Source organism: Periophthalmus magnuspinnatus, chromosome 18, assembly GCF_009829125.3.
Source record: "Periophthalmus magnuspinnatus isolate fPerMag1 chromosome 18, fPerMag1.2.pri, whole genome shotgun sequence".
Lineage (NCBI taxonomy): Eukaryota > Metazoa > Chordata > Actinopteri > Gobiiformes > Gobiidae > Periophthalmus > Periophthalmus magnuspinnatus.
Window position 1 is genome coordinate 10,881,173 of NC_047143.1, and position 17,529 is coordinate 10,898,701.

The window sequence follows — 17,529 nt, forward strand, 5'->3', positions numbered from 1 at the left end:
TTAATTTATTGTACTGTATATTTTATGTCTATTTCTTTCATATTTTATTTTTCATATATTATTTTTTTCCTCAGTTCAAAACTTCGTAATACTAGCCAACTTTTATGTCCTTTTCTTTTCCAGCCTCCAAAACAGACTTGCAGGGGAAGGTAGGCCACGTTTATGATTTCCACTGAATATAATGCATTACATATAAAAGGTTTATTGTTTATATCACTGATCTAACTTGAGTGGACTTTAGCGACTCTAGCTGTAGACCTATACACCATAGACCTCTCAACCTACAATTATTAACTCAATGTCATTCAACACGTGTGTATAGGGAATCTTTGTAAACACCCATTCTTTTTATCATATATAGTACCATCGTCTCATATCAGCCTCAATGGGCTGTTTACTGTGGTGTGTTTCTGATAATACTTTTCAACAGTAGTTAGAGATTTACTGATGTAACTTACTCAGTTCAGATGTACAATGGCTGAATAGCCACTTTTGCGTCACAATAGAAAGGTTGCAGATTTGAATCCTGGGCTTTTCTTTGTGGAGTTTGCATGTTTTCCCTATGTCTGTGGGGGGTTTCCTCTGGCTACTCCACAGTAGGTCAAATGCTTCAGCTAAGATATTCCTGACCAAGACTAGCTTGAGATCTGGACATGGGTCCCCGAGCGCAGTATAGCAGCAGCTCACTGCTACTGAAAGGTTGCCAGCACTAGATAATGGATGGGAATGCAGACAATGAATTTTCCTACGGAGGGACTTTAAAAATATACCATAACCTTAAGTATGAGCCAGTACCTGATATCAGCTAGTTGATATGTAGTCTACGTATAAACCATTTACCATTTGTAACAACACTGTACTGGAAAATATATTTAATTTGTCTCTCAGATTCTCTTTAATGTGTTTTAAAAGGGCAAATTTTGATTTTAAAAGAAAATTGATTGTGTAATTGTTATCACCTGAGTTGTACTTAGCAAAAGTTAATGAGATTACTTCATAAATTTGAGTTTAGGGGTAGGACATCCTTATCCCTAGCCCTTAGCATACATTATGGCCTGTAGAATTTATCTTCACTTGTTAATCATTGTTTCTTTGTTTTGTTTTTAATTGCCTCTTGTTCCTTAAATTCAGATATATTAGAAGGGATATAAGTTGTTTAAGAATGAAACTAAATTGTAAGCTTTTCAGATAAGCTAACATAAGGTGCACTGACCTCAGTTTTTGGTGCTGTTTTTAGGAGCAGAGCTGACCTCCTGTGACTTTAACCAGGACAGTGCCCCCTTCTGTAGGTTCACCCAGGACAACACTGATGGAGGGAACTGGATTCGACACAAGGGAGAGACCCCCACCTCTGGGACAGGGCCCAGCGGGGACTACCCAGATGGAAGTGAGTTCTAATATTAGGCAAAAGGGTTTAGAAACCTGTGCCTTAACCTACAGATAGAGGACACATGTTCATGTACACATGTCTCTCATTCTCAGTATATAAGCAGGCCATGCCTCATTTGAAAGCTCAGAATCTCCAAAATTCACTTTCTGAACTGCAGATGCTGCATTTCACTGATTAATGATTGGCTGCAGGTGCTGGGGTTTAGGTAGAGACCATTTAGATCAGAGAGAGGCATTTTAGGTTTAAACCAAATGGATTTCAACGTTGAAACTGGCAACCCAAATGAGAGACTCATGTAAGACTCATTCTGACATGCCTACCTCATGTCCAGGCATGTTAGGTCATGTTTATGAAATTTTAAAAATGTACATACAGTTCTTTTAAATGTCAATGCAGGTGTAAAATATGCACTTTGACCTGAATGTGAAGGCATATTATATATAGAAAAAACAATGTACAAATACAATATTCCCTCATCATTAGTTTACTCAGACTTTAGATTGATTCGTGCATATTTGAGTACAGTAATACTGTATTGTCCTGCAATTGAGGCAGAAGTGCTCTGGAAATTTCTGTTTCTAACTTGCGAATTGAATATTAAATACCCCCAAAAGTTGTCTTCTGCCTAAAATAAGAATCATTTTAAGTGGACTAATTTTTTACTTGTATTTACTCAACATTTCCAAAATTGTTCTGCATGCCTCTTTCTCTACTCTAACTATGTAGTTTTCACTTAAGTTGAAAATTAGAAAACAGATCAATCTTGTTGCTTATAGAGGGGTACTACATCTACCATGAATGTGACAACGTGCCAAATGGAGGAAAAGCCCGGGTCCTGAGTCCCACCCTGTCACCAACGGCTTCCCAGTTCTGTATCCAGTTCCGGTACTACATGTATGGCTCTGACAACAAGAATGCTCTGAGAGTTTTTGTGAAAAATAGCGGCAGTGACATGGAGGTGTGGAAGAAGATGGGCATCCAGAGTCCCTCTTGGCTCAAGGGGGAGGTCACTGTGTCCAGACCTAGCAGTGGGAGTGTCAGTGTAAGTGACCTAAACTATATTTTCTTTTGTTTTTTTTATTTATCTTTATTTACACAGGGACTCAATGACTCCAGACTTCTTTTCATGTGCTCCTTATGCAAACAATGCAAACAAAACAAACAAATACAGAATGCTGACAATACAAAGAAAACAAACAAAATAAATAACTGCATTTAAAACATGAAAAACAGATTTTTATCCCTTTTTTTTAATCCCATTTAGTTCTAACCAGCAGACAATGATGAGATCTTGTGTTAAAATTTTTTTCTTTACTTTCACTTTAAAACAAAATTTATCATTGTGATTTTGTGCTCTTTGAACATACAAAATATTGTTATCATCAGACAGGGTAGCTATTTATCTGCATTCTTCTTGTAACATTGATTAAAATCACACCAGTCATCCCCCAAATTACAATTTTAAACCAACCAACCTAAACCACTTTCACCAATATGTGTTACTAAACATAACCCAAATATTTTGTGTGGTCTAAAGACTTTATTTGACAGGAAGGTTGAAGCAAGAAATGGGGAGAGAGGGTAGAGACATTTGGCAAACAGGTGAACCTGGAAAGCAAACTCATGACACCAAAGTGGCAACAACCACTATTTGCAGCACCCCAACACAAGCACCCCAACACTAATATTAACACTAGCCTTAACCTGACTGAAAAATAATATACCATCAAAAATGTGTATTTGCTAGCATAGAACCAATGCTAAGTGGCTGTTGTGTGACATAACTGCTTTAGGAAAAAGGATTTGCCCAACAGAAGCATCATGATGTGATCATGTGTCATGTCTTGTAAGCTGCTTACATGGTTATTAGAGAAGTTTACTGACTGCGTCCCAGGTGTAGGATAATGTGGGCCCCCAGTGTGGGGCGAACATGGTTGTTTGTAGATGTTTGTTCATGCATGTTTTCCTGTTGATGGCTTATCTGACACTCTGAAAAAAGTGTTTGTGCTATGAGGCCAATATGAACATTTTGAAAAGATATATAAGATTTTAAGATTTTAGCTGGAAATGAGAGTAAAAAATATTTTATCTCTTCCAGGTGGTGTTTGAAGCTGAGAGAGGCTTTTCTGCTTCCTGCGACACAGCACTAGACAACATCGTGATCTCAGAGGGCGCGTGTCCTTGTGAGTCAGCGTTTTAAAGTCAGATTATTGTAAACAGATAACATGAGATAAGATAATCCTCTGTTATGGCCCTAGCACTCTGTTCTAACATGCTTTTTTCTCTGCAGCGTGTCAGTCTGGCTGTGATTTTGACATTCCTGATGATCTTTGTGGGTGGACTGTAACGTCAGATCCTGAAATATTTGGATTTGGACAGTGGACTGGGCAAACTGAAACTCCAGATACTGGGCCTGATGATGACTACTCTAAACCTGGGTGTAAGACTTTAGCTAGTGCCTATACTTTGTACAAGACATTTCAGGTGATTGGGCAAAAAAATACTTGAATGTTTACATTTAAGTGCATTTAGTATTTCAGTAAACAACTTAAAGGTTTTGAAAGATGGCCAAAATATCATATTTGCAGAATTAAAATCTGAACAATTGATTGACTGAGGTAAAAATCTTTTGCCGTTTTTTTTATGCAATATCAGGGGTTTAGGGGTAGACAAATGAATTTGCAATAATAATTTGAATATTATATTTAGTCTTTGAGTCAAGTAGTAACATTGAAAAAAAATTGCCAAATTTTGAAATTGTCCTTTTTTGGGGACTTTCGTGTCAGAGAGTAAGAAACAAAAGTTACAAATGTAACCATGGTTATATGAATCCTCACCATAGGGTGATGCTGAAAGCACAGGAATGATTTCCTGGCTTTGTGTATGCGCAGGGAATCATTCAGTGCTTTCAGGATCACAGGACAAGCAGCAGGGATGGAATAGAAAATATCAAATTACAGATGTTTCCAGCTGAAAACATAAATGTAAAGAGAGTAAATTGGCCCAAAATTTCAAAATAGGAAAAAAGGAATTGCCTGTAGTACTTGGCCTTATTATGCATGTGTATCTGTGTAAAATATTCATATGGTAGGCTGACATCTTACCTTTCTGATTTCCAGTGGGCCAATATATGCTGATGGATTCTGTTGAGGCTATACCTGGAGCTTGGTCCCAGTTAGAAAGTCCACTCTTGACCCCCTCTACTGGGTGTCTGGAGCTCTCTTTTCACTACTATCTGTACGGCACCAGCACCGAAATGCAGATTAGTGTCCACACCATGTCTGCAGGTAGAAGACAAGCCCAACTGTTACCGTAAAATGTGATATAGAAGAAATGTATAATGGATGCTCCTGGATATTTCAGGTGGAGTTCTTGGGCCTGCTCTGTTCACTTTGAGAGGAAACCAGGGTCAAGGGTGGAAGCCAGCATATGTCCTCTATCTGGGATCTGCTCCTATAAAGGTATAAAAGGAACAAAAAGATTTAAAATAACGTGTCTCTATGGTTACCTGCTTATGCATTATATTTCAGTTTGTAATTGTCGGTACATTTGGAGAGACTCCTAACACGGATATTGCCGTTGATGCCGTATGTGTCTTGAACTGCAAACGTAAGAATGTTTCAAAAGATTTCACATAGTCGATATATGAATTCATATAAAATGTCTAATGCAAAATATGATTTCTACTTCACAGCACCTCCAACAACTCCTGTACCACCAGTGACAACTGCAGGGCCCACCACTCCAAAACCACCCACACCAGGTCCTTCTACACCAAAACCCCCAACACCTGGTCCAACCACACCTAAACCATCAACCCCAGGACCTTCTACACCAAAACCACCAACACCTGGACCTTCTACTCCAAAACCATCAACACCAGGACCTTCTACACCAAAACCACCAACACCTGGTCCAACCACACCTAAACCATCTACTCCAGGTCCAAGCACGCCAAAACCACCTACACCAGGACCTTCTACACCAAAACCATCAACCGCTGGTCCAACCACACCTAAACCATCTACGCCAGGTCCTTCTACTCCAAAGCCACCTACACCAGGACCTTCTACACCAAAACCATCAACCGCTGGTCCAACCACACCTAAACCATCTACGCCAGGTCCTTCTACTCCAAAGCCATCAACACCAGGACCTTCTACACCAAAACCACCAACACCTGGTCCAACCACACCTAAACCATCTACTCCAGGTCCAAGCACGCCAAAACCACCTACACCAGGACCTTCTACACCAAAACCATCAACCGCTGGTCCAACCACACCTAAACCATCTACGCCAGGTCCTTCTACTCCAAAGCCACCAACACCTGGACCTTCTACTCCAAAGCCATCTACACCAGGTCCTACCACACCTAAACCATCTACTCCAGGTCCTTCTACTCCAAAGCCACCAACGCCTGGACCTTCTACTCCAAAACCACCCACACCAGGTCCAACAACACCTAAACCATCTACACCAGGTCCTTCTACTCCAAAGCCACCAACGCCTGGTCCAACCACACCAAAACCCTCAACACCTAGACCTTCTACACCAAAACCACCTACCCCAGGACCTTCTACTCCAAAACCACCTACACCAGGCCCAACAACACCTAAACCATCTACTCCAGGTCCAAGCACACCAAAGCCACCTACACCTGGACCTTCTACACCAAGACCAACTACGCCAAAGCCAACAACACCTAAACCAACCAAACCTACCCCTCCGAGTGAGTATTTCCTATCAACCACACTTGTCAATATTGTTATATAGATTCGAATTACCATTTCCATTGTTATTCTGACCCACAGTCCCTTGCCCACCTGATTCCGAGTACATCGACTGTGGTCCAGCTTGTATCCCCACCTGTCAGGAGCCCTCCACAAACTGCACTGGCTCCTGCATCAGTGGCTGCTTCTGCAAACCTGGATATGTTTTTAAGGGACGACGATGTGTCCCTCTGGAAAAGTGTGGATGCCTGGATGATGAGAACAACTACTATGAGGTCATAGTTACTTTATGTTGCCTAAATGGTGATGCAAGGTTTCAAAAAGTTGTCATCTGGACTATAGTTGAAGATGTTTTGCCTCTTGATTCAAATGGGCTTTGTCAGTTTTGAAGAGGAGACAAAAAGACATTCAAGGCCATGTAGTATTTTAGCATTAGCACTAAAACTTTGCAGCTATAATTGCTAATACATTGAAAATTGCTAACTAAAGTAGTACAATTTAACAGATCAAAACCATGGTAGTTTTTATCTATTTCTATAGAGAGAAGCAGTTGCTACCACCAGGCCAAGTTACTGGTCAGATCTGTGGGGAGGCAACCTTGCACTCAGTAAGAATGCATGATTTTCAAGGTTGTTGCAATAGAACACCGAATACATGCCAGATTGATCATGTTAATGTCATACTATGGAACATTATAGGCAAAGCAATAACATAGAGACAACCTCCACCAGGGAGGTTACATGGTACACATTTAAATTAGTGAACAATTGCTGTTCTGCCTATAGTGTTCATGTATCCACTTTTACAGAGACAGGCTATAGTCCTAGATGACATTTTTTAAAACCTATTTTTACCAAGGAACACTCCTAGATGAATCAAACTGATTCAAATATCTTATTGTGGTGTTTGCATCTATTTGAACCTTAGCCTGGTGAAATTGTGTTTGGTGATGGCTGCACTACCCTCTGCCGTTGTGCAGGGAACTATACTCTGGAATGTATGGACAACTCCTGTGACCCAACAGAAGAGTGCCGGGAGGTCAATGGTGTGGCAGGATGCTATCCTAAAGGTACATTACCAAACACATGTCATTTTAACAGTGGCTGCAGTTACTTGCTCACTAAAAATCTGATTAATATAACATTTTTGGAGTTATAAGGTTATTTAAATGACATGTACTGTAAAATGCCAAATTATCTAATATCTTTTTGATCATCATCCCTTTGATTTATCACACCAGATTTTGCAGTTTACATGTCATTTAAGCAATCTTAAAGGTCCACAAATCAAATTATAATCAGATTATGGTGTGCATGTGAACAAGGCCAGTGGAATAGTGAGCATGGTGGTGTTACAGGTATCCACCCTTCAAACTGTCCCTGCAGCCATGTGTTTGTAATCATAAACACCTGGCTGTAATCAGGGGAGTCCTGTGTGATTTTGCATAGTACTTGAAATGGCAGTGGCCACAGGAGGCAGCGCACAGATTTTGACCAGAAATCATCACATTTACTAAAACTGCCAAAATATTAAACAGTAGACAATGCTATTAAAACATCATCTACACTATTTAGTAGGGACAAAAAGTAGATTTAGTGTTTTTAGTGTTTAAGATTTTGCTTTTAAGATAGGATTATGGTTAAACTTTTTTGCTCCAAAATCTGAAAGTTTTTGTTTTGTTTTATTTTATGTATTTTTTACAAAAATACCTAAAATACTTAACAGTCTGTTAAAAAAGCTATTAAACAGTACACTGTTTTGTCGGAATAATGGTGTTTTATTTTACAAGATTACCGGTACTAAAAATAATACAATATTTTATTTACTCATTAAAATTTCTGATGCCACAATAGTTCAACTTCCATTGGCCCTATGGTTCTCCCACTTTAAAATTGTGACTTTAATTTGTCTCAACACAAAAATGATTGTAAATTACTAATACTACTAGGACGATCACAATGTAATATTTGCACCATTTGTCATTTCCGTAGACTCTTCCACTTGCATAGCTTCTGGAGACCCACACTACACCACATTCGACAAGCGCAAGTACAACTTCATGGGTAACTGTACTTATCTGATGTCTGCTCCCTGCAATGTATCCAGTCCATACTATGAGGTCCATGCTGACAATGAAAACCGCTGGAACAATCCCTCCATCTCCTATGTCAAAGCTGTCCACACCTATGTACATGGGATGAAGATCTCAATCTTAAAAGGCGGCACAGTACAGGTAAGTATGCACTGCAAAAAGTAATTTCTAGGCTAGTTAAAATTACAGTTTACCTGATTTGAGGAAATTTGATAAGTATTATCTATCAAAAATTATCTATCAAGTGTAAGAAGGTGTATTTTGTTATTTTAAGTACAAAAAGTCTAGGTCCCTTGGTTGATAATTTAACTTGTCAAGTGAAATGAACTCAAATAACATTTTCATAACTCAAGAAATTTTAACTTTGCTAAGTTTTTAATTTTTGAAAGGTGTCAATGTGTACTCATTATATAGTTTTTCAAGTCTGTTTTTCCTAACTTCATGTCCTGCCTTACAACATTCATACGTCTCCTCTTTGATCTTCTTCTGGACCTTCTATTTTCTCTGATCTGCTCTGAATTATTGTCGCTACTTAGATAATTGACTTTGCTAACACTAATGTTGATTTTGAGACATAATAAATATTAAAATAACACCATAAACTGAGGTAATCTACATATAAAAACAGTTGTTCATTTTATTTTATATTTTAATAAAAGCTAGCATTAGCTTTGAGACATAGTGAGTTAGCCAGCATGCTGTTGTGCACAGAATCCATTCCAGTACTTAAGTTACTGGTTTGTGATTGATAAAAACGTTTCATAATGCAGTGGAGACAGAAAACATTGCATTTATTTTTTTACTCTATAAATGAATATAAACTGCTTTTACAATATAAGCTCTCTTTTTAAACTAAAAGGTTAGGCACTGAGCCTTTAAAAAGTTCACTTGCATGTATGCTTGTCTCACAGATCAATGGGACCAATGTGAATCTGCCTGTGTATCCTGCATCTGGTGTGTCTGTGTTTAAGTCTGGGAAGTACTACACTGTGTTCCTGGACTTCGGTGTCACTGTGCGCTATGATGGCAACCACTACATGGATGTCAAGGTCACCAAAGAGTAAGACAACACTCAATGAGGCTAGTCCAAGTAGGCTCTCTGAACTCCTGAGGGCCATTTTTTTATATGAAGAAGCACAACCAACGTCTTGCGCAGATTTGACTGTTTGATTCTAAAGGTGGCAACAGATGTTGTTGTGTCCTTAGGCAAGGCACTTCACCCGCATTACCTTGTATGAAAGTAGTGTGTACACGCATGTTGATGGTGGTTGGAGGGTCAGATGACGCTTATTGGCAGCCTCACTTCTGTCAGTCTTGCCCAGGGCAGCTGTAACTACAGTAGTAGCTTAACACCACCAACGGTGGAGTGAATGGATAATGCATGAAATTATAAAGTGACTTTGAGCATCTGGAAAAGTGATATATAAGACTAATGACTAACAATGATAATAACAATACTAAAGGTAAAGTGATGAAACTGGTTGGTACAGCATTTAAACCAGTATGACTGATTTCAGACATAAGATATTATTGGCTAGTGACAAATCCATCTGAGATATAGAACTCTAAGACTATCAGAAAAGCATGAATATCTAGCATGGAAAGCGATTACAGCATGGTCCTAAAATCTTATGAAATGGGAGCAATGTACAGTATTAGCAATGCATTTGGAATGCATCACCTGGAAAGTTGTGACTCAAGATGACCTATATTGCTGATAGCCAGTAAAATGCTATTATAAAAAAGTCCAGATGACCACCGTTGAAACGTCTCTACATTAAACCACTTCTGGAATGAAGAATTATACCGTTTCATTGCCAATTCTACAGTGTCGCCAATGTTGGTGTAATGGACGGTTTTCATGAGTCCACACAACTAGGACTATTATTAATTATATGTTAAGCAAAAAACACACACAAAAAAATTGCAGCAGAGTGCTTGAAATTCTCCCCATCATGTGCAGCTTCAAGACCAAACTGTGTGGACTGTGTGGAGACTATGATGGAGACGCCAAGGACGACTTCAGGAAACCAGATGGCTCTCTGACCAACAGCCCAAATGACTTTGGACACAGTTGGAACACTGACAAACTGTGAGTACACTTTTTTAAAATTAATGTCACAATTTTCTTGGGGCTAGACAATGATTTCAGTTTTATTACAATTTGTGTTCATTGTATTCTTCTATTGTCTTTAATAGCTTCTGAAAGTTTACTTTTAACAACTGTGATTGGTTAAATCCAGCTGTCACTTTTAGCCTTACAGAGGCTAACCAATTAGTGAAGTGGGCAGGGCTGTGTTTGAGCAGACAGCTGCATGAAATGGAGAAATGATTAATTACAATATGACAATCTAACCAAATTAGTAGATTATCACAGGCATGAGATCACATTTGGATTTTTCATATAGCCCAGCCTTTATGCACCCTGTATTTATCACAAAATATTACTTTAAAATGACCAGTTTCTTTTCATTATTTGTTCACAGCTGTAATGTCAAACCGAACACCACCATTCCCGGATGTACTAATGACGAGCAGGATTTGTACGAGTCTTCTGGATTTTGCGGCATTCTGCTTGACAAAAATGGTCCTTTTGCTAAATGTCATGCCAAAGTCATTCCTAATGTAAGATTTCACATAAAGGCATTTACAATTAGAAATAACCTCAACAAATAGTACCTAGGCTCCAATGCGTTTTCTATGGAGGAGTTGGCATGGAGTATTTGATGGAAGCAGTTAGCCATTGCATAGGCTAAGCTAAATAGCCTATTTCTTATCTATTGTTATCTTGGACAAAAACAGAAATATTGCCTTAATAGTTTATGTTAGTAAGACTACTTTAGAATAATAAAAAATTATGATTAAGATTTTTGTCATAATCAAGCGGTCCCACTAAAAACAACTAGAAGTCTGTTCATCCTTATAGCAGAGTGAGTTCCAGTTGCTAGCTCAAAACTTAAACCATGGTCTATATATCTATATCTTTTACCATTTTAAATCCTTATTGTTAATCCTCAATAAAGTAATGAGTAAAAGAAAAGTAAACATTAACCTTATATATATATATATATATATATATATATATATATATATATATATATATATACACACATTTTTCTTCTCCAGAACTACTTTAAGGACTGTGTATTTGACCTGTGTGAGCTGGATGGAGCCAAGCCCGTTCTGTGCGAGGCTATTGAGGCCTATGCGAATGAATGCCAGGACCGCGGTGTGGAGATAGGAGCCTGGAGGAACGATACCTTCTGCCGTGAGAAGAACTTTTATCATGAATTAACAGAAAATTGTCCATTAGGTGGTTAGCTTAGGTGGTGGAGACTTCAAGGACTTAGTTAGAATTTTAGAGACATTAATGTAATTGCAGGGGAACGCAATACTTTTATGTGCACCCTCACCAGATACTACATTATCCACCACTGGCCGTCACTGATGTCAATTCAAATTATATCACTGTAATTTCCCCATCTATTTTCCATTGTTGATAACAGTGTCCCAGTGGAAGAATTATTGTGTTCCCTCACAAAAGTTAATTAATTACTTTATTAGTTGCTTGTTATGCTATTTTGCTGCTTAGTTATTTGGTGGACTTGTGAAAAATTTGGTTGGCTAGGTGGTTAGCTAGTTGGGTAGTTTGTTGATTAGCTACTTGGGTAGTTTGCTGTGTAGATGTTTGGTTATTGACTCGGTTGGCTAGTTTGTTAGTTGGTTGGTGAGATTTGTTCAGGCAGTTGGCTTTGCAGAAAATGTACTCAGTGTTATTATTTAGTATATCTCTAAAACAACAATTGCTATTTATCAAATTATTTATGTATGTCTCCGATTTCTGTCACATTCTAAGTGTATCTTTTATCAGCTCTGTGAAGACTTAGTTTGATAACCTTTTCATTTTTGTCCCACCAGCTTTGAAGTGCCCTCCAAACAGTCACTATGTCCCATGCGCCGCCCCGTGTCAACCGACGTGCACAGACCTGTCCTCTGCAGGCTGCAGCGGGCCATGCTCTGAAGGCTGTGTGTGTGACCCCGGCTACATCCTCAGCTCAGGCAAGTGTGTGAAGACGAGCTCCTGCGGGTGCCAGACCAACGGACATTATTATGAGGTGAGGAGAAGCCATACACCACCCCCTACTGACCTCATTATTTAATGCAAAAGTAAGCAGGCTGGTATTAATACCACAGTGGCATCACGCCCTCTCAAAGTTGTATTTGGAGCGATTTGTGCATCTTTTAATCACTTATTTTCAAGATACCATATTGCCAATCAACCCCCATTTTCACCGCCTTCCGTACATGCTCATTGCTCCATAATTCATTCTCCAATTTTATTTCCTTAATCAGTGATACAGCAGCATTGCAAAGTCAGTTTGATATAAGCAACTATCCATTGGAGATGGCGACAATTTCACAGCTCTTTGTTGTGATGACGTTTAGAGCATTAGACACTGCTGTTTTCTAATGTGGACTTTCTTTCTTTATTAAGTCATGTTAGATGAATATTGTGATTTAAAATGTGCAAGTTATAAATAAATGATCCATAGGTGTGGATATTGCATCTTCTAATAACACTACGTGATTTGTGTTGCAGCCTGGAGAGGAGTTCTACACGGCAGACTGTCAGATCAAGTGCAAATGTAACCCTCCCTTTTTCACCTGTGATCCCGCTGAGTGTCCACCTGCTACAGAGTGCAAAGTCCAGGATGGAAACCTTGGCTGCTACCCTACTGGTCAGTTTAGACTAGATATCACATTTTACATGTTTAAAGGATATGTTGCACCAGATTGAAGATGTAATAGTATTGACAACACTGTGATATCAAAATATTTCAACGATGATAATCCTGAAGGGGTAGTTTCTTGGGGATGGGAGGCCGTTCTGAGCTCATAAATACTGGAGCGCAACCCAGATCTGTGCTGTGATTGTCTGCAGACCTGATCTGAGCAGTGATTGGCCGTCAGCATGTAGCATGCAACATTTTTAGACTTCACACATTTATATGTACTCAAGAAATTGTCAGAAAAACATGTATTATTGCTTACATTTGCTTTAAAGGCCTGAAGTTAATTTGGTATTCTGATAATTTATTCAGGTTATCCTTTTTACTGAACTTTGAACAAAAACAAAAGAATCAGGTCTAAACTGATCCCAAATTGTGAACAGGAGGTAACATTACTTCTGTGTTGTAGTGCACTGCGTCAGTGCCGTTTGTTGGACAAATGTGTGTACTACATCTTTTCACCTCCAAAAAAACGTTGTCCTGGTACCTTGTAAACATGACCAAAAATGGTTGGCTGATCATTCATCTGAACACAAATAGGTAGGCAGTTCAAATGCCACTCAAGCAAATATACTAACTGCATAGTGTCTATGGGCAAGACACTACCGCTATTGTCCACTTTGACAGGGACGGTATCTGGCATAAATATCTTCAAGTCATTACGCTACAAGCTCACTATTGCGACCCCTAATGTTGTTATTAATACATAATAGCTATGGACAATGAGATTTGAATATTTGTATACATTTTCCTGTAAAATAATGTTAAAATTCCTGTTTTCCTCTGTCTCATAGGCTCTCAGGACTGTGTCATCAGTGGAGACCCTCATTACAACACGTTTGATAAGAAGTTCTTCAGCTTCATGGGCACCTGCACATACACGCTGGCCCGGACGTGCAAGAATGGCACTGGTAAGAGGAACTATGCTCTCTCTCTGTGTCAGAAATTATTGAGTAAAAATATAGACAGAAACATGATAGCATTGTGTATTGCCCATCTCCCATATTGAACTAAATAGACCATTTTGAAAGACATTACGTTTCGTTTTTAATTTAGTTTTGATCTTCTGACTAAAATTTGTTTTTATTTTTAGTCAAGAATTAGTAAACTTATTGTTTTTCTTTTGTCTACTTTTAGTCAGTGAGAATGTCATGTTAAATTAGTTGACTTAATTTGACTTAATTCATAGTTTTACTGAAAACATGCCACTTTTCTATTTTAACTCATTAATTACATAATTAATTACATACATAGTATGCAATTGCTTAATGGGACATGTCCAGATGTGTTATTGGGCATAGTTTGTTTATGGTCTCATTTGGGATTGAAAAGTGGAACTTTGATCTATAGTTGTTCCTTTCATTAACCGGTATTTATGTTAACTTATTCAACAAGAACTGTGTACTCCACTTTTAGTCATAGTTTTAATCAATGAAAATGTAATTTTAGTCATAGTTTGAGTCTTAATGATTACTATTTATTTTGCTTTTTTATTTAGATCTTGTCAGCAACAAATATGGCATTAACAAAAACAATGACAAAATATTTTAGTTGTACACTGGACAAGTTATAATATTGTTAAGTGTTCTAATGACTCATCTGTGTCTGGTGCAGGACACTGGTTCTCAGTGGAGGGGAAGAATGAGGAGAGAGGCATTCCAGGACTGTCGTACCTCAGGAAACTCTATGTTACAGTGGACGGTGTCACCATTACTCTAATGAAAGCCCGAAGGACACTGGTCAGTGTATGCAACACAGCACAAACTAAACAAGTAGATAGTTGTGTACATGACAGAAATGTCTTAGATATGCAATTTTTTATGAGAGTCTGACTTACAGCGCAGGCTCCACCACGATGCACATCTTGAGATATGTCCCTCACTAGTTTTCATTCATTTACTTTGTATAAACGACTTAATTACCCTTTTTATTGTTTTTTGCTTTAGTCCAATTCCTAAGATCATTAAACGTGATAAAGCTCATTTCAAAACGTATGACACACAACACCACAATTACAATGTCAAGAATAACAGCGTACAGTAATAGGGGTAACGGTTGCATTAATAATCAAAGAAAAGGAAAACGGGTCTTACTAAAAAACATGTTCATATGGTCATCTGCAGTAATTGTATTTTTAGTATCTTTTTAAGTTTATGTTGAACCTCAGTTGTGGGTGCAGAGCGAGGGAGGTGATTCCAATGAAATATGGTTCTATAAAGCACTGCTGATTTCAGAAAATTTGTCTTGGGGCAAGGAAGTTAAAGTTAGATATATGTGACTCTTTTCCATGTCTGTTTTAAGAATATGACATTCCAAATGAGTAAGATGAGCTCTAGTTGGATTGTTAGCCATGAGAGCACTCAAGGACTGCCCAGGCAACATAACACGGATATTTAACTCTCAAAATGTATAGTGACATATAGAGCATACTCCTATTTAGATGTAGTATGTCTGTGAATGTTTTGCCATAGTTTAGACCCCATGTCAGGTTGAGATTAGGCACAAATATGTAATGGTTAAGGTTAGGGTTTGATATTGTTTTTAATGTAAATAATGTAAACTTTGTTAACATTACTTTGTAAAAAAGCGGTCAGGAAATCACCAACTTTTGCACACGCTCTTTTGACATGGACAACTGTTTGACCAGTGGATAGAGGTAATTTACATGAAAGATCCTCCTCACAGAGCCTTCGCAGTAGGGTCTTCTGCGTAGAGTAGGGCACTGTATTCTCAAAACAATTAAAATTCTAAAAAATGTAACCAACCCCATATGTTGTCTGTGCTACAGGTGAACGGTCGTCGCGTGGCTCTCCCTCACTCATTGCCCCCCCAGGTGACCATTAGCCTGGCCGGACAGTACATCACCCTACAAACACGCTTCGGTCTGGTGGTACGCTGGGATGGCAACCACTACGCCCAGATCACTGTGCCCAGGTGGGTAAAAAAACCAAAACAATCTTTCCCCTTTAATAGAGGAGACTATGGTGGCCCCTTCCTCCATAGTAAAAAAAAACCAAGTTGAACAGAAGTTGGTAGTACAAATGATACTTGGTAGTGTTGATACTTTGCAGTTGATGTCATCAACATTCCCTGGGGGTGTGAGCTGCTCTGTCTGAAGCTCTGCTATTCAAGTTAGTTTTTAATGCAAGCTTTGATTTAACACAATCTGACCATAAAGAACTGACTTAGTTGGAACTATAACAGGTGAGATGCTTTGTGCTGTTATTTTGAATTTTTGTATTTTTCATGTGTCTTCTGACCATCTAAAAATTTATCAGGCTGTGTTTCTTAATGTGTCCATTGTGTCACCATGATAACTGATGAAAATTCACACAGTGTGATATCACTGCAAACTGCATTATAGAAGTAACTATATTTAATGTGCAATTAGCGCTTTTTTATCAATAGAGGCATTAAGACCATAATCTTTGTATAATCATGTGGGAAACACTGAAAAGAGATGTGTGACCTACACTATCATCAGCCTTTTTAATCACTCAAGCTTATCATTATTATCTTCTATATCACCAAGGACATCTCTAATTTATGACCAATCACACCAGTACACATTATACACAAGCAAGGTCGGTAAAGTGTATTGCTTAAGGACAGTAAGAACATAATGGCAGTGGACACTGAAACAACAACCTTTAAGTTAGTGGGCAAACATATCCACAAGCTGTATTGAGTTACACCATGGTCATGAAGAAATTACTGTTTCTCCAACAATTTTTTATTAATGATTTTGAATGTTTCTTATAAATAAAAAAAATAAGTATTAAGTAACATTATTACAATAGTAATTTAACATAAACACTAAGAGAATTTTCAGAAAACTAATAATACAGTACTGTAGGATTTAAGATAAGAAAACTGTTGGGAGAAAGGAGCAGTTCGTAAGTGAGTTAGCTGCACATTCTTTATTTTTTGGTATTTTTATGTAAAAAGGCAGATCAAATTTATTGTTCACAAGTTTATTCTGTCTTTATGTAAAGTACATTGTTTCCTAGTACTTTTTCTCCATAAATAGTTGTTTTGCATGAACTCCTGTGCAGCTGTAGTCTTGTGAGTGCAGTTTGGGTCAGATATATAGAGATATTCAATAGTTTTGAAAGCTTTTACCACACCCCAATGTCCACCAACAATCTTTAGTCAACTAGAGCTCTAAAACATACACTAGAATTAGAACTTATGTATTACTTAAGTAAAAGTTTAAATACAACAAAAGAGATTTAAAAAAATGGTTACATAGTGTTACAGTGTTACACAGTGTTTACAAATTTTTAAAAAAGTGGTATAATTTGATGAAGGAATTTTCTCAAATGACTCCTAAAAGTACAAGTCTCTGTTTGTTTAGCTCATTCCAGGACCAGCTGTGTGGTCTGTGTGGAGACTACGATGGAAACCCCAACAACGATTTCACCAAACCAGATGGCTCTTTGGCCCCAAGTGTCAATGACTTCGGCAACAGCTGGCAGACCATAGAGGATGAGGACGATGTGTAAGTTCTCCTCACCATTTGAA

At 38.2% G+C, this 17,529-nt stretch overlaps 1 protein-coding gene across 1 annotated transcript in view; it reads left to right on the forward strand.

The window, feature by feature from the left end:
- zanl (zonadhesin, like) overlaps positions 1 to 17,529 on the forward strand; it is a 57,429-nt gene that overhangs the window by 333 nt on the left and 39,567 nt on the right. The window contains exons 2-23 of the mRNA XM_033983869.2: positions 124 to 149; positions 1,238 to 1,387; positions 2,167 to 2,432; positions 3,489 to 3,573; positions 3,681 to 3,830; positions 4,510 to 4,677; positions 4,754 to 4,851; positions 4,921 to 4,999; positions 5,085 to 6,122; positions 6,205 to 6,398; positions 7,051 to 7,192; positions 8,115 to 8,356; positions 9,127 to 9,275; positions 10,179 to 10,307; positions 10,702 to 10,840; positions 11,342 to 11,483; positions 12,134 to 12,330; positions 12,816 to 12,954; positions 13,800 to 13,916; positions 14,620 to 14,744; positions 15,794 to 15,939; positions 17,363 to 17,506. Coding sequence (XP_033839760.1) covers positions 124 to 149; positions 1,238 to 1,387; positions 2,167 to 2,432; positions 3,489 to 3,573; positions 3,681 to 3,830; positions 4,510 to 4,677; positions 4,754 to 4,851; positions 4,921 to 4,999; positions 5,085 to 6,122; positions 6,205 to 6,398; positions 7,051 to 7,192; positions 8,115 to 8,356; positions 9,127 to 9,275; positions 10,179 to 10,307; positions 10,702 to 10,840; positions 11,342 to 11,483; positions 12,134 to 12,330; positions 12,816 to 12,954; positions 13,800 to 13,916; positions 14,620 to 14,744; positions 15,794 to 15,939; positions 17,363 to 17,506 — 4,065 coding nt within the window. The remainder of the gene's footprint in view (positions 1 to 123; positions 150 to 1,237; positions 1,388 to 2,166; positions 2,433 to 3,488; positions 3,574 to 3,680; positions 3,831 to 4,509; positions 4,678 to 4,753; positions 4,852 to 4,920; positions 5,000 to 5,084; positions 6,123 to 6,204; positions 6,399 to 7,050; positions 7,193 to 8,114; positions 8,357 to 9,126; positions 9,276 to 10,178; positions 10,308 to 10,701; positions 10,841 to 11,341; positions 11,484 to 12,133; positions 12,331 to 12,815; positions 12,955 to 13,799; positions 13,917 to 14,619; positions 14,745 to 15,793; positions 15,940 to 17,362; positions 17,507 to 17,529) is intronic.